General features: G+C 39.2%; 1 protein-coding gene across 2 annotated transcripts in view; it reads right to left on the minus strand.

The window, feature by feature from the left end:
• Positions 1-21,508, minus strand: part of NUP35 (nucleoporin 35) — a 35,239-nt gene extending 13,731 nt beyond the window's left edge. The window contains exons 1-5 of one of the 2 annotated variants that reach the window (XM_055308293.1): positions 21,395-21,460; positions 20,344-20,622; positions 18,034-18,204; positions 14,742-14,869; positions 11,395-11,461 (exon numbers count right to left, since the gene is read on the minus strand). In XM_055308293.1, coding sequence (XP_055164268.1) covers positions 11,395-11,461; positions 14,742-14,869; positions 18,034-18,193 — 355 coding nt within the window. In that variant the 5' untranslated portion in view covers positions 18,194-18,204; positions 20,344-20,622; positions 21,395-21,460. Of the gene's footprint in view, positions 1-11,394; positions 11,462-14,741; positions 14,870-18,033; positions 18,205-20,343; positions 20,623-21,394 lie in introns of both variants that reach the window. The other variant, XM_055308292.1, reaches the window with a different exon arrangement.
• Between the last annotated feature and the right edge of the window lie 1,549 nt (positions 21,509-23,057).

Here is a 23,057-nt window from a genome sequence, read left to right on the forward strand (position 1 = left end):
TGGAATTGCATTCCCATGTTCCTGGCAGCATTACTCACAACAGCCAAGATATGGAAACAATCAAAGTGTCCCTCGTTGGATGAATGGATAAAGAAGGGGTGGCACATATATGGATGTTTTTCAGGCATGAGAAGGGGGAAATCCCACTATTTGCAAAACAAGGATAGATCCTGAGGACATAATGTTAAGAAAAAGAAGTCAGACAAAGAAAAGACAAATACTCCATGATCTCACCTTTATGTGGAATGTAAAAAAAGCCCAACTCAGAGAAAGAAATAGTAAAGGTTACTATGGCCTGGGGGCTGTAGAATATGGAGATGTTAGTCAAAGGATACAAACTTCTAGTCATAATACTAGTAAGATCTTGGGAGGTAAAGAACACCACAGTGGTTATTATTAATGATACTGTATTATATACTTGGAAGAAAGTTAACTCCATGATCACTTTGTAATATGTGTGCCAAATAAACACAGTGCATACCTTAAACCTACACAATGTTTTATGTCAACTATATCTTGCACTTATAATACATGTTTCCCTTAGTTACCATATCCATAAGACTTACTCCAATTGGTTACTCCAATAGTCAAAAGGAACAGTGGTAGATAAAAACAAAAGTTAACTGTTTAAACAATATAGAACTTCAATATAAATGATGTACTTGGTACAATTATTCTTTTACACTGAAGGAAGAAATACACTCAGAGTCAAGTCTAAAAAAAGACTTCCAGGAATGATGTCTAACTCTTGCTTCCAAATGGCACCAAACCAAAACTATACCCTCAACAGGATCAAAAGTTAAAGGTATCAATTAATTAAAAACTATAGTGTAACTATATTCTAACCACAGAGGAAAAAATATGGTCACTTAAAGATCTGAAAATTCTTAACTCTTTAGTACACCATACAACTCGAATCCACACACTTCACTTGGACTCAAGTTTAGAAACCTACAATTAATCTAATTTAACCATTAAAGTAATGCAGCCTTTCCTTCAGAAAAAAAACTGTTTCAGATCACCTCAGATCTCTAAGGATCATTAAAGTACCTATTTAATTCAGAACACTATCTTAGACACTACTAGAAAACAAGGAAAGATGCTCAAGACTGCTTATGTTCAGTCGTCAAGTCACCAGCTTAATAAGAAACAGCTCAGCAGCCAAAAAGCTTGAAAAATATTCAAATATTTTTTTAAAAAGCAATCAAGCAAGTGAAGATATGCAATCATTATTAACTCTAGAGAAAGCAAAAAAGCATACAAGAAGGAAATGGAATCTCAGTATATATTACATGGGTCAGTCTCATAGACTTATCTTTTAAACCCAAATTCATCCTTACAAAAAAGACAATACAATTTATTGGGGGAAAAAAATCAAACTATATACATGATATATAATACATTTAACAATTATTCTTTTTCTCAACATCACAGATGCATTTAATAAGTACAACACATTTTTTAAAATCAGGACGATTTAAAATGAACATGCTACTTTGACAACTGTCTGCTTACCAGCTAACTTATCAACTATCCCCTTTAGGAAATAAGCAAAAGCACACAAAAGATACCTTTAAATAAATTTAGTTTTTACTACAAAGACACGCCTTTAACATACAAAAGTTAGTAAATAGTATTTTAGTATAAAATCTGAAGCCAATTCCAATTTTTTATGTTGTATATTGCCATTAAAAAAGTTTCAATTTACTTATGCTACATCATGTAATAACCTTCAAGCAAGAAATTAAATGAAGGCTCAAAATGAGACAACCATTATGACCTTTAAAAATAAAACAAATCAAAATTAAGTCTCAAACGAATAAGCAATCTAATTTTTGCCCCGTCAACTACTCTGAAAAACATAATTACTTATACATAATCTAAAACTATTTACATAACTTTAGCATAATTGCCCCCCACCTTGTTAATGTTTAATTGCTCCACTGATTTTACTTCCTTTCAATCAGACTTCTGGTACCCACATGCTAAGCTCTGTAAAATGAAAATAAAGTACACCTATCAAACCACATCAAATTGGACTGTAATGTGTCTCCCTTGGTAAATCACTATTCAAACACTCTTCATAAGATCAAATTAAAGCAGAGGGCAAAAGACCTTATTACTCTTTATGAAATGTCTTCAATTAAAGAACAGATTCAATTATTCAAAATAGGCCACTAACATAAATGAAAAAAAAAGAGAGTGGTAAATTTTAAACAGATGCATGGCATATGAAAGGTGGGAAATAGAGGTTCCTGGTAGTGTTGTTCCTTTCTTACCATGAAACAATGTAGCACAAGGTATAGTAAAGAATTTAGTCTCAGCCCAAAGAAAGGTCCCTTTGTTCAGGTTCTCAGGAGGTAACCTCAAAACCCTAGGAATTCCCAGGGAGACAGGAGTATTTGTGTTATTCATGGCTTGTCCCACAAGTGCACTTGACAGTTTATGCTAACAAGGTGGCTCACGGTGGGGGCAGGTCACAACATAAAGACCAACCAAGTGATTCCGGTTGGAGCTTTGAGCCACATGCTGTCATCCCACCTCTCAGCAGAGGAAGGGACTGGAAACTGATTTTAGCCACTAGGTCATCATCTTTACGTAAAGAGACTCCAATAAAAACTATGGACATGAAGACTTCAGTGAGCTTCCCTGATTGGCAATATTGCATGTATAAGCACCATATATCAATGCTGGGAGAGTAACACATCATGGAAGCTTCGTGTTTGGAACTCTCTTAGACGTCACCCTATGCATCTTTGGCTCTAATTTATACTGTTTTGCTACAATAAAACTATAACTTTAAGCACTTTCAAGGGGTTCTGAATCTTTCCAGTGAATTATCAAACCTTAGAGTAGGTTTGGGAAATCCCTGTATTTGTAGCCACTTGGTCTGAAGTTGCGGACAACTTTGGGGACCTCCAAATTTGCAACTGGCATCTAAATCCTGGCATATTAATCTGAATGTTTCTTCAGACTTTTCTGATTAATAAACTCATTGTACTCCAAGAGTACATTGAACAATGGATATAACAATACCCAAACATAGTGAATACCTGTATTGATCTCTAAGCCCTCTCAGACACCCCAATGATAGTCATTCTAGGAAGTCTCAGGTTTTGAGAACATGGGAACTGTGGAAGGTGTGAAAGAAGATGCTGGCTGAAATCAAGGAAAAAAATTTTTTAAGGTGTATATAATAAGGAATGAGATGGCAGGCCTTTCTTCATCTTAAGTAACCAGATGACCACCCTTCAGCCACTCCACCCCTAAGAGACCAAGAATTTAGTTAGTATCCGAGGAAAAAGGAACCTAACTGGCTCAGGATCCAGTGAGTCCAACCACAGTAGAGAACTATACAGAAACGGATAAAGTGAAAGTCTTGCATATTGAAAAGGAGACTTCTCCCTTTTCTATATTCAGAATACCTACTTAGACATAAAGGCTGAATGTAAAGAACTCTTCTTTGGGAAAATTTTAATTCAAAGAAAAAGAGACCTACATAAACTGAAATCAGAGATTTTCCCAACAAAAATCTAGCTGTCCATTCCTCTTACAGTAAAGCCCAGTAAGAGACAAAACATCAATTTCCACTTTCCAGCCAATGTTGATCCACATACACAGATTCTAAGTAGTTTTAGTGTCTCATTGAACTAAATATGCCCCCACCAAGAAAGAAAGAACACTTAAAAAAGAGAAAGGAGAAAAAAAGTAAGAACCAGAAGGAAATAGTATGAAGAGGAATAACACACCAACATTAATCTCACTGGTAAGATATCTTACCCATAAAACAAGAAAAGGATACTATGTTTTAAAGTACATTTAGAGAATAAAAATTAAAAATGGGAAAATAAAAAATTATTACAAGAGTTGGAAACTGAGACTGAAGACATGTCCCACCAAGTAGAATACATACATAAAAGACCCCATAAGAGAGAAAAAGTAGAAGAAATCTCTTCAGTGCTCACAAAGGGAATTCCAGAAACAGGAAACAAACAAACAAACAAAAAAAAAAACAGAAGAATAATTACCAAACAAATACAGGGAAACTTCCTAGAACTGTAGGTTAAGTGCTTTGATTTAAAGGATCTATAAATCAATTCCCCAGGAAAACAAATGAAAAAATCCCACATCAAAGCACAGTTGTGAAATTGAGTGTACTAACCATAGAGCGATCTTAAATTTTTCGAAACATACAAAAGCCTAAGAAATCATCACAAGTGACTTCCACGAAACACTAGAAGCTTGTAGACAATGGAATGATGCCTCCAAAATTCTGAACTAAAATACTACACCCAGCCAAATCAGAATCCAATGTGAAGACAGGGGAAAAAAAAAAAAAGCATTTCAGATATGAGGTCTTAAATTTCATTTCCTACACAAGCTTTCTTAGAACGCCACTCAAATATGTTCCTCACCAAAATGAGCAAATAAACTAAGAAAGAAGAAAGCATTATCATCTAGGAAAAATAGCTCAAGTCTAGAAACTTGCTAAGGCAAGTTCTAGGATGATAGCTGTATACCATGCTGAAACAGCAAACCGCCAAAAGAGAGGCTAAGAGAGAGAAGGTCTCAGTTTAAAGCAAAACAAAACAGTATTTGAAACGGTCTTTGAGCATTTTTTAAAAGATAGATATGTATCTTAGCAACAACATTTGCTTAAAATAAAGGTAGCAGATGGCACAGAGAAAATCAAATAGAAGAAAAACAATTATTAACTTAATGAGAAATACAAATTTTAGAGAAAGGATAAATTATACTATTTGGTTCAGCATAAAAGTGTTTATATAGTCAGAAACACTGACAAAAGGAGTAAAGTCTGACATACTTATATTCAGATAATGTGGGGGATGGGAGTAAGACAGATTATCTCCAATTGCCTTAAGATAAATTACCAATACTGAAAACTGAAAATCAGTTAACATACATAATCATATATGGTTCACTGAGTAATGGACCTCCAACATGACTATATCTCAATACCTGCAGCCTGTGAATATTTACCTAATATGGCAAAAGGGACTCTTCTGCAGATGTGATTAACAATCTTGAAATGGGGAGATTATCCAAGATTATTCAGATAGGCCCCCAATATATCCACTAGTGCCCTTACAAAAGGAAGGAGGGAGATTTTAACTACAGAGGGGATGTGATGATGGAAACAGATTGGAGATACACTTTGAAGATGAAAGGGGCCACAAACCAAAGAATACAGCTAGAAACCAGGAAAAAAAAAAAAAAAGAAAAGGATTCTTTCTCCCTAGAACTTCCAGAAGAAACCGGCCCTATGAACACTTTGACTCTAGCCTTTCTGGACTTCTGACTTCTAGAACTGTTTGAAAATAAATCTGAGTTATTTTAAGCCACTAAATTTGTGGTTATTTGTTACAGCACCAATAGGAAACTAATACACCATCTCAATTAGATAAATGGAGGTAAATTCCAAAAGGAATAGCTCTAAGATCTGGACTGATTGGTTCTGGAGGAATAAAGCTAAAGAATGCTACACTTTTGGTTCTGGAGGAATAAAGCTAAAGAATGCTACATTTCATTGATTTTCTAAAACTATCTCCTTTTATGATTTTGACTAAAAATGTAAAATATTATCCCCACCAAAACTAGATACCACACCATGATCCTATGGTTAGTCCGGCATGAGATTATATAAATTTTGGTGACTAGTTTTTAAAAAATATGGTAGGGAAAAAATGGTCTCCCAAAGATGCCTAGGTCCTAATATCCAGAAACTGAGTACATAATATTACATGATAAAAAGAAATAAGGGATGTAGATGAAATTAAGACTGCTAATCATCTGATTTTAAATGAGAAGACTGTTCTGGATTAACCTAGTAGGTCCACATAATCACAAGGTTCCATATATGGGGAAGGAAAAGAATGATATAAGAAAGGCCCAAGTGGCTAGTACAGGTTTCACAGATGGTAGGGAACCATGAACCAAGGAATATGGACAACTCTAGAAGCCGGAAGAGAGAGACAAAAAAAAAAAGATTTACCCCTAGAACCCCCAGAAAAGAATATAGGCCTAAAAAATGCCTTGATTTTAGACATATTTTATACTTCTGACTTCTAGAATCTTAATAAATTTGAGTTGTTTCACACCATAAATCTGCAATAATTTGTTTTAGCAGCATCTGAAATTAATGCAATCTAGAATAAGGTTATTGTTTACTAAATTATTTTTTTTAAAAAAAACTATGTCATGCCAAGTTGCACACAAATATTCCAATACTTTTTTTGGCACTGGGATGTCACTGCCTCAAAACATGACATATATATCGGCTGTGTCTCCTGTAACAAATTACCACATACTGGGTGGCTTAAAACAACAGAAATTTATTCTTTCACCATTCTGGAGGCCAGAAGTCCAACATAAATCAAATTTTCAAAAGGGTCAAATGTATGCCAAAGGCACGAAGAGAAAACCCACTGCTTGCCTCTCTTACCTTCTGGTTACTGCTGGCATGTCTTGGTGTTGACTGGCTCTTAGTGCCAATACTCTAATCTTTACCTCAGTCCTCACATCATCTTATCCTCTGCAGGTCTCTCAGGTCTGTGTCAAATCTCTCTCCTGAATGTTCAGGACACTAATAATTGGATTCAGGACTAGTGAGGTAATTACCAGGATTATCTTCTCCCCATCTTTCTCTCTCCTTAACTCCCTAGCTTTCCTTGGGAGCTCCTCCTCTCATGATCTTAACTACTTGTTTTAACCATAGAGATTCTGGGGACTAGGACATAGACATGTCATTTTGTGGCCACCATTCAACTCACTACAACTTACATCCATCAATCCATTCAGTCAACAAAATTTACTGAGGTCCCTTTATAACCAGCTCTGTGATGGGTAAATAATGAGGGAAAAAAAGGGGGGGGGGATTTCTGTCCTGAAGGAGTTCATAATCCAGTAATGGAGAAAGACAGGAGCTGAGCATAAGGCGCCATACAGGAGCACATACAAGGAGCTACTAACCCTATAACCCTTTTCAGTAAAAAGTCCCTCACAGATAAACTAGCCCTTTCCTTTCCCTTCTGGGAACACTATCAGAACTCGGAGTCTCTAGCATCAACAAAAGCAGTCAGAAGTGCTACAGTCTGCATATCATACTTACTCTGTTAACCATATGCTAAAATAAGGGCTCTCACATTCAAATTGTAGATAGATAAAACTGGTAACCATCTGAGAAGACAACTGATAGATATGGGAAAGAACTTCCCAAAAAAAATTTAAGAAAAAATTTAAAAGAGTGTAAAAAGCAGAGGAACATTTAAATAGCAGCAGAAGAAAACTGAAGAGTAAGGATGGGGAAATAGGGCAAACATATATTCAGGGCAATAATATCCCATGGTTGAAAAGTGTTTCTGAAATTCTCTATAGAGTTTCCACTTTGTCAGGATTTCCCTGCATCAGAAATAAGATTTTTCAAAAGATTTTAACATCAGCTATGAAATAAAAACAAACTCCTTATTGGAAACAAAGACCTAAGCATAAAATAAGTCACATCATCAAGTCCCATGACATTGCTTTACAAAAGCTGCCAATCTCAGAAGTTAAAAATTACAAATTATATACAGAAGTTTCCATTTATTTAACACTATAGGAGCTTAAAAAATAGCTCTAAGTAAAAAATTTGTGTTTCCCTTCAATTTTCTCAAGTCAACTCCTTTTCCCAATTCTTGCCTATTACTGACCATGTATGATAGATCCTCAGGCCCATCACATATTTTCAAAACCACTTTTTTTCCACTTCTACTCCATTTAGACTTTGTATACATAAATTCTTTAACCTCAAAGTAGAAGCAGCAGTGGCTCCCAGTGGCCAATTTATGATACATGTATTTTCCTCCTACCATGGTTCTTGTATTTTCACATATAATTTCTAAAAATACAAGAACCTCCTAGAAGTTAAACTATTAGAAAAAAATTACAAAGGATGTCTAATTAACTTTAATTATATGCTCTTTCACTTGACAACAGTAAGACTACTATGTTTGCTCTTCAAACATTAAAAGACCCTTTAAAGAATAAAATACTCTACTTAACAGTATGTGTTTTTGCATTTTCAATGTCCCTGGAATCATTTACTAACTCAATAACTGACTCAGCAACTAGTCAAATAACAACACTGTCATCTACCTATTTCTATGATCAGATTAAGATTAAAACCTGAACTAATTCCCCCAGAACATTCCACCAAACATATGTAACTGAAACGGAAGTAACAAATCTACAATTTTCACTACGATTAAGATGGCAAACAGAAATCTAAAGATACCTCCTCAAAGTTTCTGTCCCCTGATTTGACTGGTAATTCAAACACTAATCCAGGTACTGCTGAGATGGGACTTTGCAAAAGAATTAAGGTTATTAATTAGCTAGACCTTAAAATAAGGAATTACCCTGGGTTATTCCAGGGGACCCAGAGTAATCAAATGAGCCCTTAATAGCAAAGGCCAGATATATCAGAAATACAACAGAAGGAGGAGGTCAGAGAGACTCAAAGTATAAAAAAGATGTTGATCTGCTATAGTTGTCTTTGAAGATTGAAAGGGAGCCACAAGGCCAAAGAATAAGAGCAGCCTCTAGAAGCTGAGAAACACCCCGAGGCCACAGCTAGCAAAGAAACAGGGATCTCACTCCTACTTTCACGTGGAAGCAAATTCAGCCAACAACCTGAATGAGCGTGGAAGTGGATTCACCCCAGAACCTCAAGAACAGAATACAGCCCTGCTAACACCTGAGCTCTAAAGCAAAGAAACAATCTGTGCCCAGACATCTGATCTGTAGAAACCGTAATAAATTTGTTTTGTTTAAAATCTTAAAAAAAAAAAAAAAAAAGAGGAGAGCACCTGGCTGCCTCAATTGGTAGAGCAGGAGACTCTTGATCTCGCAGTTTTGCACCCTTCACCGGGTACAGAGATTACTTAAAAAGTAATCTGTGCCTCCATGTCTCTCATGAATGAATAAATAAAATCTTTAAAAAGAAAAATAAAATAAAAGGGACTAAGAGGACACTGCCTAATGAAAATTCAGACTGCTTGAAACTGCCTGGAAGATCAAAAGATCTAACTTGTCATTGGATATTGCTTTTGTTACCCATTCTGATCATCTCTGCCTTTTGCTGGAGTGTTCAGTACATTTCATTTTATAACAATTGTAGATTTGGTTCATTTTATTTATTTATTTACATCCTTATTTTTAAGACTTTATTTATTCATGAGAGACACAGAGACAGATGCAGAGACACGGGCAGAGGGAGAAGCAGGCTCCCCATGGGGAGCCGGACGTGGGACTTGATCCCGGGACTCCAGGATCACTCCCTGAGCCAAAGGCAGATGCTCAACCACTGAGCCACCCAGGTGCCCGATTTGGTTCATTTTAAATCTATTGTCTTGCTATTGCTTCTTTGGTTCCATCTTGTTGCTATTCCTCGTTTTCTCCTTTCCTACTCTGCTTTGTCCCTCATTTGGATTAACGCAGTAGTAGCCTTTACCCCACCCCTCACCCCAAAGTCTACAATCACTACAGCAGCAGTTTCATCCTATTTGTTTTCCACCTTTTCTGGGTAAAGATCAGTTGATATAATGACATACAAGTCCCCGTACTAAGGGTCCCCCGTTATCATTCTGACCTCATTTCCTGTTTTACCCCTCACTCACACCATTTCACACTAGTCTCCTTGAACACCCCAGACACACTCCCACTTCAGTGCCTTTGTACTTGCTATTTCCTCTTTTTAGAACACTTTCCCTACTTCCCTTACTTAGTTCAAGTTTCTGAACAAATGTTACTTTTCCTCTACCCTTCTACAGGAAGCAGAGTAATTGTCCCCAGAGATGTTCATGTTCTTAGTCCCAGAACCTGGGAAGAAGTCATGTTACATGGGAAAGGAGAATTAAGATTGCAGATGGAGTTAAGGCTGCTAATCAGCTGACCTTAAAATAAGGAGATTATCCCAGATTATCCAGTAGAGTCCAATGTACTCACAAGGGAATTTAAGAGGGGGACAGAGATGTGGTTACAGAAGAAATGACCAGAGACGCAAAGCTGCCAGTTTTGAAGATGAGGAAGGCGATCACAAGCAAAGAAACGTGTGAGGTCTCTAGAAGATGGAAAAGGCAAGTGAACAGATTGTCCCCCAAAGCCTCCAAAATCTAAACACAGCTCTCTACCAATGCCTTGATTTCAGCCCACTGAGATCCATTTCAGACTTCTCACCTCTAGATCTGCTTTTTAAGCCATTTTTAAAATCGTGGTAATTTATTATGGCAACAACAGAAAACTAATATACTACCTTACTTAAAATCATAAGCCCTAAAAAAAAAAAAAAAACCATAAGCCCTTTTCTAACAAACTTTGTAATTTAATTATTTTATTCATAAATGTAAATTCTATAAATAAATGCAAGCTCCACAGAGGTAAGGGTTATCTATTTTGTTCAGTTTCCCAGGGTCTGGTACATGGTTATGTGTTCATGTATTTGTTGAGCGAACATGTGACAGGCGATATGAATATGTAAGAATAGTGTGCTAATGATGAAGCTGATAGTGATAAAAATACCATTAAAGAAAAACTACAGAGGATCCCTGGGTGGCTCGGCGGTTTAGCACCTGCCTTTGGCCCAGGGCACAATCCTGGAGACCCGGGATCGAGTCCCACGTCAGGCTCCCGGCATAGAGCCTGCTTCTCCATCTGACTGTGTCTCTGCCTCTCTCTCTCTCACTCTCTCTCTCTCTGTCTATCATGAATAAATAAAATATTTTAAAAATAATAAAATTAAATTAAAAAATAAAGAAAAACTACATATAATTAGTGAATGTTTGTAGTTAATGACATTTAGATCTATAGGTATGCATTAACTTCTTTCAAAACACCTTTATTGCTCAGTCTCTATATTCCTTTTCTTCCCAATTGCAATACCCCCTTTTTAAATCACAGGTTTTAGTAACTCAGGAGACACTATTAAGTATGTATTTTTGGGGGGCGCCTGGGTGGCCAACTCTTGATTTTGGTTTAGGTCATGATCTCAGGGTCGTGGTATTGAGACCTGGGACAGGCTACATGCTCAGCAAGGAGTCGGCTTGAGATTCTCTCTCTCCCTTTTCCTCTATCCCTCTCCGCCACTCACATGTGCACTCTCCAATAAATAATTTTTTTCAATAAATAATTTTTTTAAAGTATGTATTTTTTCAAAAACTCAATATTTTGAGAATATCACATCCTACCGATAAAATCAGGGAAAAACCTCAATATACAAAGTATTTCCTGCCCAAATGAAGTTACTAACATTTGAGAAAGTCTCCAAGTTTGAAACGTAAAAGAAAAAACTTTGGCAATTATCAAGATTAGTCTTTAATGTTAAATAGCATTGTTTACCTGCTCCAGGAGTAGGAGTAGTTGTCATAACTCCAACAAGAGGACTCTGCATCACTGAAATGTTTGGCTACATGAAAACAGAATAGAATGTTAAAGTAAAAACACAAAGTTCTAACTTCTAACCATAATGTAAACGCAGTGAGTGTTGGAAGGTTTCATTCATTAGACAACTGCATGCCGGGAGGTACTACAGAGGCTTCTAATTAGTTCACAATCTAAGAGTACTCCAACTTTTCCCACTGAGCAGTATTAATCTAAAATATGCTGGACCCTTTAGCATATTCTTTAAAATAAAACACATCATGGGGCAGCCCGGGTGGCTCAGCGGTTTAGTGCCACCTTCAGCCAAGGGCGTGATCCTAGAGTCCTGGGATCAAGTCCCACATCGGGTTCCCTGCATGGAGCCTGCTTCTCCCTCTGCCTGTGTCTCTGCCTCTCTCTCGCTGTGTCTCTCATGAATAAATAAATAAATAAAATCTTTAAAAAAACAAATTAAATAAGACACATCAGAGAAAGACACTTTTTTTTTTTTATTTATTTATGATAGTCACAGAGAGAGAGAGAGAGAGAGAGAGGCAGAGACATAGGCAAAGGGAAAAGTGGGCTCCATGCACCGGGAGCCCGATGTGGGATTCGATCCCGGGTCTCCAGGATCGCGCCCTGGGCCAAAGGCAGGCGCCAAACCGCTGCGCCACCCAGGGATCCCGAAAGACACTATTTTTAGTAGAAAGTAACTTGCTATTAGGTTTTAATCCCTAACGTACACGGTATTTGAAATAACGGAGAGCACGTGGTTCTTCAGATCACCAAGCTCACACAGAAAAAATAGAAAGATGACAGGCCTATTTGTAAACAGATATTTACAAACCATGAAAAAAATAGTCAAATCAATCTACATAATAAAAGACAGCATATCTCTGCCTCTACAAGTAGAAAGTTATAGAGCAAGAAAATTATCCACACGAATCCCTTTAAATGTGAGAAAACTAAAGATTAAACAGTTAGAAGTCCTTCTATAAACAAAGACAACAATATCTAATCAAGAATAAGAACAGACTCTTTCTCTAGAAATAAATATATAGATTTTTTTCTGCAACGTCCTCAATTAAGGAAATCTAAAATTTGGGATCCCTGGGTGGCGCAGCGGTTTGGCGCCTGCCTTTGGCCCGGGGCACGATCCTGGAGATCTGGGATCGAGTCCCACGTCGGGCTCCCGGTGCATGGAGCCTGCTTCTCCCTCTGCCTGTGTCTCTGCCTCTCTCTCTCTGTGACTATCATAAATAAAAAAAAAAAAAAAAAAAAAAAAATTAAAAAATTAAAAAAAAAAAAAAGGAAATCTAAAATTTGGCTATTATCTAGCAACCAGAACAAAATGTTGAAATTATGTTAAGAGAGATACAAAATACATTATATTGCTCAATTCTTTTTTTTTTTAAGATTTTATTTATTTATTCATGAGAGACACACACAGAGAGAGAGGCAGAGACACAGGCAGAGGGAGAAGCAGGTTCCACGTAAGGAGCCCGATGTGGGACTCGATCCTGGGTCTCCAGGATCACACCCTGGGCTGCAGGCGGCGCAAAACCGCTGCGCCACCCGGGCTGCCCCATATTGTTCAATTCTTAATGCCAGTTTCTTTCATGATTAGAAAGAGGCCTCAGGGGGCAAAACTAGTTTAGGCTTTACTAATATTCTTACCAACTTTTAAGTCAAAAACATTCTCTACAAATTATGACAGAAGACTTTTAAATATTTTGAACACACCAGTAACTGTAAACTACCTTTGTTTTCATTGATCATCAGAGAAGTAATGAAAACTAGCATGAATTTATAAGCCAGTGGTTCTCATACCAAACTAAACAACATATATACTTGTCAGTCTTTAGAAAAATATCCCAGGCCAAAATATTCTGATTTGTTAGAATGCCACTGTCCAAATATAACACAAACAATATAAGGAATTTTAAATTTCATAGTAGACACATTAAGAAAATAAAAACAAGTAGTTTATTTAATCTAGTACAAACAAATTATTATCATTTTCAATATGTAATCAACAAAAAAAGCAAATGAGGTAGTTCACTTTCTTTCTAAGTCTTCAAAATCTGGTGTGTATTTTTTAAGTTTTTATTTATTCACCAGAGACACAGAGAAAGGGGCAGAGACACAGGCAGAGGGAGAAACGATGCAGGGAGCCCAATGTGGGACTCGATCCCAGACTCTGAGATCACGCCCTGAGCCGAAGGCAGACGCCCAACTGCTGAGCCACCCAGGCGTCCTGGGTGTGTATTTAACACTTAAGTATATCTCAGTTTAGTAGAGGAAGAGCCACATTTCAAATGTCAATAGCCACAGTTGGCCAGTGGCTACTGTGCCTGAGAGTATAGCAGTTATAAAAGTGTTGGAAAGAGAGGTAATGTGTTCGACCCAATGTATTACGTTTGCTTTAACAAGTAGGCCTAAAAAAAAAAAAAAAAAAAAAAAAAAGTAGACCTAGTATGGTACATTTTCCCAAACTAAACAGAAAAAATGTCTTTATTCAAAGAACTTATCAGTTTAACTGACACACAGTTTTAAGTCCTGCTAAGCACAAAAGTGACAGAAAACTTGCGACTATATAGGCGAACTAAACTTCGTTGCCTATAAAGAAAAACCCATACTACCTTTCAACTAACCACAGTAGTGTTAGTGCAGCATGGCGGTTACAAACGCTGGCTCTAGACTGAAGACTGCCTGGGTTTAAACCGTAGCTCCACTACACTAGTTGCCTTAATCTTAAAAATTACCTAAGCTTTCTGTGTCCTAGTTTCCTCAATGATAAAATTAAGCTCATAAGAGCTGCTTTGAAAATTCACCATGAGGAGCAACTGAAATAAACCAGAACCTATAAAACCACAGAATTACTGATATGAGAAAATAATCTGGTGTTCTATTACATTAAGTACATTTCATGATAAACACAATCGAGGGGCAGCCTGGGTGGCTCAGCAGTTTAGCGCCGCCTTCAGCCCAGGGCCTGATCCTGGAGACCCGGGATCGAGTCCCACATCAGGCTACCTGCATGGAGCCTGCTTCTCTCTCTCTGCCTCTCTCTCTCTCTCTCTCTCTCTCTCTCTCTCTGTGTGTGTGTGTGTGTGTGTCTCTGATGAATAAATACAATCTTAAAAAAAAATAAGATAAAATAAAATAAACACAATCGAAGTAGATCCTATGATAAATGTCCTTAATGCTTATCCTGTACAACACAGTTCCACTAAAGCAAACCTCAGTAAAACACTGATCTTCACTGTGCATCCACATAAAAAAACAAGAAATTATTGTGGGTCATATACATGAATGTATGTCACCTGTCTTCTTGAAGTTAAAGGTGTTGATCCAAGTCCTGGGCTGGAAATATCATCATAAATACTTCTAACTGGTGGAGCTCCACTTTTATCTTTATGAGCTGGTACAACTGGTTGTGGTGGTGATCCACCTACAATGTATAAAAAAAATACAGTCAGATGAGAAATCAAAGAAATTTTCCACCTTTCTTTTTTCTTTTCTTCCACCTTCCTAATAAGATTCTTTTTCATTTATATTCTTAGTATGTTGATTTAAACTCTTGTTTCCTAGGGCTTCTCAAATTTCAATACACTTAAAAATCACCTGGGAATCCTGTCAAAGATTCTGATTCAGAACATGTGAAGTGAAGCCTGAGATTGTGAATTTCTAACAAATTCCCAGTTATGCCAATGCTGGTGATTCAGACTCCATGTTAATGAAAGGTTTCAGAATAAGAAAACAGAAATTTTAGTTTTTAACAAATACATGTCGTTTTTGCTTTCTCTACAAAATCCTTAACATTTCAACACAAAACTTAATCCTATTTTTCCCTTGATAGTAGGTAAACAGTTCCAGCTTGTATAAAACTTGAATCAATATAATCCCCTAATGTGGAAATTGACTGTCAAAATTAAACAGGTATCATTCATGTTTCACACAACATAAGCATATTTAAGTACATAATAAACATATAAGAAAAGAATCAACTCTTGGGGACATAAAGATGTCTTTATAAGTCAGAGAACCAGCAATGCCAAATAGTAAAACAGTCCAGATTCTCTGTTATGACTTATCCTCTGGACTTAAATAGTATAGCCTAGGCTATTTGGAGCGCAGGCCATAAAACAAGACTGATCTGCTCTGTCACTTATTAACACGTAGACTTAAGCAATTCTTTATTGCATTTAGCCTCAGTTTCCTATTTTGAAAATCAGGGATATTACTATCTATCCCTTATGATTGACAAAAGAATTAAAGTAACATATAAAATGCTTAGCATATTGCCTGGCTCATATGTACTTAATATATAGTAGCTACAATAAAAACACACTTGAAATATACATTTGACCCTTGAATGACACAAGTATGAACTGTACAGGTCCACCTATACACAGATTTTTTACAGTACGGTACTATAAATCTATTTTATGATTTTAAAAAAAAAATTTTGAGAGCGAGAAAGCAAGAACAGAGCAGGAGCAGAGGGCGAGGGGCAAAGGGAGAGGAAGAAGCAGACTCCCCAGTGAGCAGGGAGACTGATGCAGGACTCGATCCCAGGAACCCAGGATCATGACCTGAGCCAAAGGCAGACGCTTAACCGACTGAACCACAAAGGCGCCCCATCCTTATGATATTTTTTAAAGATTAATTTATTTTAGAGATAGAGAGCGAAAGAGCGTACAAGCAGGACAAGGGGCAGAAGGGAGAGAGAGAGAATCTTCAAGCAGACTCCCCACTGAGCACGGAGCCCAATGTGGCGCTCAATCCTAGGACCGTGAGATCATGATTGAGCAGAAAGTAAGAGTCAGCGGCCAACCAACTGAGCCACACAGGTGCCCCATCTTCCTTATGATTTTCTTTTTTTAAAAAAAGGTTTTACTTATTTATTCATGAGAGACACAGAGAGAGAGAGAGGCAGAGACACAGGCAGAGGGAGAAGCAGGCTCCCCATGGGGAGCCGGATGTGGGACTCGATCCCGGGACTCCAGGATCATGCCCTGAGCTGAAGGCAGATGCTCAACCACTGAGCCACCCAGGTGCCCCTTATAATTTTCTTAATAAAATTTTCTTCTCTTTAGCTTTACTTTACTGGATAGTTTATAACATATATAACATACAAAGTATGTGTCAGACAACTAATTTATGTTACCAGTAAGGCTTCCAGTCAATAGTAGGCTATTTGTAGTTAAGTTTTTGGGGAGTCAAAATTATATAAGAATTTTTCAAGTGTCCAGGGGGTCAGACTTCTAACCCCTGCATTGTCTGAAGGTCAACTGTATAGAAAACAAAAGCTATCCAGAATAATGTTAAGTCAATTATATCAACTATAATTTTACCCTCCCTGATCAATCTTAAAATAATAAACCACTTTAAACCAAGTAATACTTTAAAAACAATCAAATTAAGAAGTTTTCCATTTAATCCCTTAAAAGGATTGTAGCTCACATTTGGAATTCAATCATTTTTGCAGCTAATTTTTACTTCTCGTAGTCAAAACTTCACTTATCTTTAATATTTTGTGCTGATAATTGCAAACTCTGTAAAAAACTGCCCCATAGTTTGTAGAGTAAGTCCTTTCATTAAACAAGGTGAAACTCTTAATTCACTATGGCTAGAAATAGAACTCATATCTACAAATTTCAAATTACACTTCTGATTGTAACAAATGGCAAGGTCTCATCTTTTTTATAGCTAATAGTCCATTGTGTACATGTCCTACACATTCTTTATTCATTCATCTATAAAGTCCTAGAAGGTACTGTGCTAAGTGAAAGAAGTCAGACAGAGAAAGACAAATACCATGATTTCACGTGTATGAGGAATCTAGAAAACCAACTAAAATAACAAAACAAACCAGACTCTCGGATATACAGAATGAACTGGTGATGGCCAGAGGGAAGATAAGTGGGAGAATGGGCAAAATAAAGGGGATTATGAGGTACAAGGTGCTAGTTATAAAATAAGCAAGCCATGGAGATGAAAAGTACAGCATAGGGAATATAGTCAATAGTACTGTAATAATGTATGGTGACAGCTGGGGACTACACCTTCCATGGTGAGCACTGAGTAACACAGAATTGTCAAGTCAATACATTGTACACTGAAACTAATATAGCACTGTAGGTTGATTATATTTCAATAAAAAAAAGTTAGTTATTTTGACTGAATGTTTGCTATTATATGTTATTTAAATGCATTAAGTTATTCAGTTGAAGTTATATGACAATATTTCTTCCCCAGTCCTCCACACTTTAACATCTCTGATATGGACAATTTATAAAATATGGGATCTTGGCACTGTATCATGTTTAGTGCTTTTCTTTCTTGGTGCTACTTAAGATAACAGTGAGTTTATAACCAAGGACATCCTAAATTGGATGGAATGCAATACACATAGTTTTAATGTATGGTTCTTGGAATTAAAATAGCATATACTACATATACCTGTACTCCAAGAGTCTAAAAATTAAAAATAGAGGCACTGCTTTTTTTTTAATTGATAATGTGTTGAAAAGGGTGAATTACTCTTTTTTAAAACTCTAATACACATATTAATTAATAGTACTATGAAATTATTTTAAGCAGTTTACCTACCTGCAAGTAAAGGTGATCTCATTTCCATTACTCCTACCGACGGGCCACTGATTGATCGAGGTTGTGGAGTTACTGGAGCTGGCAAATCCCCCATTAAAAATCCAGGTAAGAACTGGGCATTAACCCCTGGCTTCGGAGATGTCGGTGACCCTAGCATCATTGGTTCAGATCCTAAATGAATCAAAAGATAAAAGGACTTTAATGTTACAATACCTAAAAGATGTAGGAATCTAGCATAAATAATTTTGAGAATTTAATCAAAACTTACATATTACAGAAGCATAGTTGAATTTATTACTTAAAAAAACAATAAAAATGTCTATAAAAATGTGAAAGCATTTTTAATAATATTAATCTGACAGTTGTTCTGTTTACATTATTTTACAGATTTAAGAATCAACATTTATGTATAAATGGAAAATTTTTGGATCTTAAAAAAATTCTTACTATAATCAGAATATCATCTTTCCATTTCTGGGTCAGCTTCTACTATGTAACAACCAAAACAAGTGCAAGGTGCTTGACACAAAGTCTTAGCATATCAAACATAATAGGTTCAGCTTGCCATATGTACCATTTTTTTCTTTCCCATAAACAAAAACGGTAAAAATTTTTGTAATAAGAGTAAACTCATGCACACTCATCATTGCATGTATATGAAATAACAGTAATGATTAGCATCCCAACTAAGAAATATATTGAAAAATTTGGAATGTTTATTTTTTGGATCATTTTTTAAAATCATTTTAAAGTTAGGAATACTCAACAAAAGTCTCCCCAACATAAAACCAATTTAAAGAGAGCCGATACTTCACAATCATGAATTCAAAATTAATTTTCACAATTTACAGGGCATTATTCCCATTATGAAGATAAGGAGGCTATAACGTACTCTAATTTCACAGCAAAACAGCACAGTAAGGAAAACATGGGTCCTGGAGTCAGAGACCCGGGTTCAAGTCTCTCGGCAAAATGGGCACAAAGCGCCCAGTCACAGAGCTTTGCTTAGGATTGCAGCCAAGAAAGCACTGACCCAGTACCTAATATACAGTAAGTGCTCAACAAACATTAGCTATTATTATTATTCTAAGGGTATCCTAGAATAGCAAAAACTGAGTCACTAAAATGTAAATGTAGAGCTTGCAATTTCTGCTTAAGATAATTTAAATTTTCAACTTTGTGACAAGGCTGAATGTAACTCAGGGCACTCAGAAAGGTCAAACGTTTGATGTATCATCTATAATGGTTAACTATCCTTGACCTCTACGCAGCCTCAAAAATCTGTTTCTTGCTATCCAAATGCTGTCTATTATTTATCCTTCCTCATTAACGGAGACACAGATATTAGCGTTGCCAATGCAAGTGTATAAAAGAGGAAAAAGGCAAAGCAATCCAGGAAAAAAAGCAAATGCTGAAATAAGGTGTGAAAAACTATAACTACATTGTAGTTATTTTAAAGTGCCATATTACTTACTATGTTACTATTACATATTTCCAAAGATCATAGGCACCAAAAGTCTAAACAAAAGAATATTCTGAACAGACCCTGAGAGACCTGTGGCAGTAAACACAAAGTTTTAGGTACGACCAACCAACTACCTCATTCTCCCGTCCCCACAAAAAACAAACCAAACCAAAGACCAGATGGCAATTTTAAGAACCAAGTCCATAAAAGTTCTGATCTACATTGTGACACACAGAAAGCACCAGAGTGGAGGGCACAGAGGGTCTTAATGCGCCTGCTACAAACCACTCTTCAGCCTACATTCCACTCCGGGAGCTGGAACAACGGATCCTGCGGGTCTTAAACTCCATTTCGTGGTCTGTACACCTAAGATGCTGAGTCCTCCGTCCTACTCAGCTGGCACCATTTGCCGAAGAAACCCTTAAGTTTTAAGACCGTATTGGTGCTGGGAAGTCATTTACTCTTTTACCTGGGATCCCTGCACTAGGTGGACCTGAGCAATCAGTGTAAGCCAATGTCAGACTGCTAAGCAGGCGATAAACAGGAACAAGTTCATTCACATTCGCAGGCCCAAGAGGCACGGACTCCAAAATGTTCTGCTAAGTCGAAAACTTTGGAACTGGAAAGGGACGGTCTTCCGTTCTCAAAAACATACAGAAGTCCCTAGACCAACATCTGTGTGCATAAGTGTACAGGTAGCAGAGCAGCGGCACGAACGTCATGCACGTATGAATACACTGCAAGTTATTCTTTGAAAGAAGCATTTTGCACAAAGCATGGCAAGCACTAAACACTTTTTAAGTTCCAAAAAACAACAACAAAAAAAAATCATCGTACAAACACACCTGGTGTTTGCTCTTTGAGAATGCCGTAGCCTCGTTTTCCAAGGCGTCTCTAGGACAGCAGACAGCACTCTGCTCTAAACACGCGCACGGTTCTCCCAAGTGCCCAAAGGCACCAACGAAAAAGGAAGTCAAGGAAGTGGACATCCTGGTCACTTGATAAGTCGGGATTGTTTGTTTGTTTACTTTTTTGTTTTGTTTTTCTGTTTTCCCAACGACAAAACACTTTCACCAGGGCTTTGGCTGATGCGAGATACAAACCTCCGACGAAAAGTCACTGCCCTAAGATAAAGGCGGGAAAACGGGGCTGGACAGGGACAAAATCCAAAAGCCAGCATCTCCGTGGCTACCAACAATGGGTTAAAGGTCAAAGGTCGCGCAGCTCCAGTTCCCATCAATAACAGCTTCCTTTTGCAAAAAAGCCTGGAGAGAAGGCAGGCCACCCATCCTGCAGGAACTAAAAGCCAAGTGGGGGGTGGGGGGGGAGCCTGGAGCCCGGAGAGGGGAGGGGGAGGGGGGAGCGGGGAACGGGGGAGCCGGAAGGGGAGAGGAGGGAGGGGGGAGCCGCGAGGGGGGAGGGGGAGGAGGGGAAGGGGGAGGGGGAAGCGGGGAGAGGAGGAGCCAGGGGGAGGGGAGGGGGAGGAGCAGTCCGCGCCTCCAGGGCGCCGCCCGCCCACGTGGACGCGCCCCCCGCCCCCTGCACTCCCCGCGCCCCTGCCCCCCCCGCCCCTGCACCCCCGAGCCTCCCCCCGCCGCCCAGCCCCCCGCGCCCCCCGCCCGCCCCGCCCCGCCCCGCGCCGCGCCGGCCCCGGGGGGAGGCCCAGGGAGGCGCCGCCGGAGCGCGGGTCCGCCGCCGCCAGCCGTCCCGCCCGCCCCGCAGCCAGCGCCCAGCCGCCCGGGGCCGCCCTCCCGGCGCAGAGCTCGGGGACAGCTGGGAGCTTGGGGGCCGACAGGGGCTCGTCGCCGCCACGCGAACTAGCAAAGGGCCTGACGGCTCCGGGGGCTCGGGCGCGGGCTGCGGGGCCGCCGGCGAAGAGCAGCAGCCCACACTCACCCGGCGCGGGCGCCTGGGCTTCCACCGCAAAGGCCGCCATGGCAGCGGCCACTCCGCCGGGCCCCGGGCCTTCCCGATTTTCAAAAATGGCGGAAACTCTCCCCACGGGTAAGGGCGCGCTGCCGCGCGAGGTTGCGTCACTTCCGGACCTGCGCCGTGCGCGCGCTGTGGGCGCCGCGGCCGCCATTTTGGAATCGGGCAAACGCGTTTGCGCAGGCTCCGCCTTTCCGGCAGGGGTGCAGCGGGAAAGGTGGGGGGAAGCGCGGCGGGAACGTGGTCCCGGGACTGTTGCTGCTGCTGCTGGGATCTCACGGATGCACGAGCCCTTTCTCCCACTGTTTTCTAATTAGCGTTGAGTTTACCCAGTACCTGCCGTCGGCCAGCTTTTGCAAGTGACACCTGGGACAAAGGACCTTCGTGAAGCCGTTGCTGCGGCTCTGCAACGCTGTGGGCTCGGGGGAGGAGCCCCATCCCGAGGCCTAGCGCCCACCGTCTCCGTGCCGCTACAGGGCCACAGGTGTACGCCAGGCATCGTGCATATGACGGCTTATTACACCTGAATACCTACAAGAGCTTTGCAGTAGCCCCACCCCCACCCCCCGCCGGCCTCCCCCCTGCTTTGCTACTTTCCTTGACGGGTCTTCCAGGATGATAGGCAGCACTCACCGTGTATATCTGCATGTGCAAAAAACGTGTTTCCTGCTGCTCATGACTCTATAAAAGTGACACATTGCCTGTGCATATTCCTTACCCTCTAAACACCCACCCATGCTCCCTCCCACCTGCCTCTGGGATTTCCTGAAATCCCAAGTCCAGCAAGAATGTTCTGAGTGAGGCAATGACAATTCCAGCATTGCCTAATTTCTGGCAAGTTCCCAGAAACCAAACCTAAAACCGGTTGACTTTAAAAAAAACAAAAAACAAACAGGTGTGTGGGTTGAATGGTGTTCCTCAAAGAGGTCATGACCTCAAAGAGGTCATGTTCAAGGTCTGACCTCCAGTACATATTTATTTATGTGACCTCATTTGGAAATAAGGTCTTTGCAGATGTCACCAAGGTCAGAGGAGGTCATACTACATCAGGACAGATTTGGTAGCTTAAACCAACAAAAAATTTATCTTTTATAGTTCCGAGGCCAGAAATTTGAAATTAGTCTTATGGGGCCAAAATTAAGGTGTCAGCAAGACTGGTTTCTTCTGCAGGCTTCAGGGGAAAATCTGTTTTCTTGGGCTCATAGCTCCTTCTTGGCCCTTCAAAGCCAGCGGCATAGCATCCTCTATCTCTCTGCTTCTATCATCACACGCCCTTCTTCTGTCAAACTCTCCCTGTCCCTTCCTCTTTATAAGGACATTTGTGATTATATTTAGCGCCCCCTGAGATAATCCAGGATAATCTTCTCACTTCAATATCCAGTTATACTAAGTCAATAGTCATATCTGCAAAGCACCTTGTGCCATATCCGGTAACATTCTTAGGTTCCAGAGGTGGAGAGTGAAGAGACCTTCAGGGGCTATCATTCTGCCCAACACACCCACCAATCTCCTTTTTAGAATTAAGGTACCAAGAAGGATGCATAAGTGAAGGAATTTCTATGTAAATTTTGATCTGGCCAAACCAAAGAACACTATGCACCTGTTAAAAATCATGAGATATATTTGATGT

The sequence above is a fragment of the Nyctereutes procyonoides genome, unplaced genomic scaffold (genome assembly GCF_905146905.1).
Source record: "Nyctereutes procyonoides isolate TBG_1078 unplaced genomic scaffold, NYPRO_anot_genome, whole genome shotgun sequence".
NCBI lineage: Eukaryota > Metazoa > Chordata > Mammalia > Carnivora > Canidae > Nyctereutes > Nyctereutes procyonoides.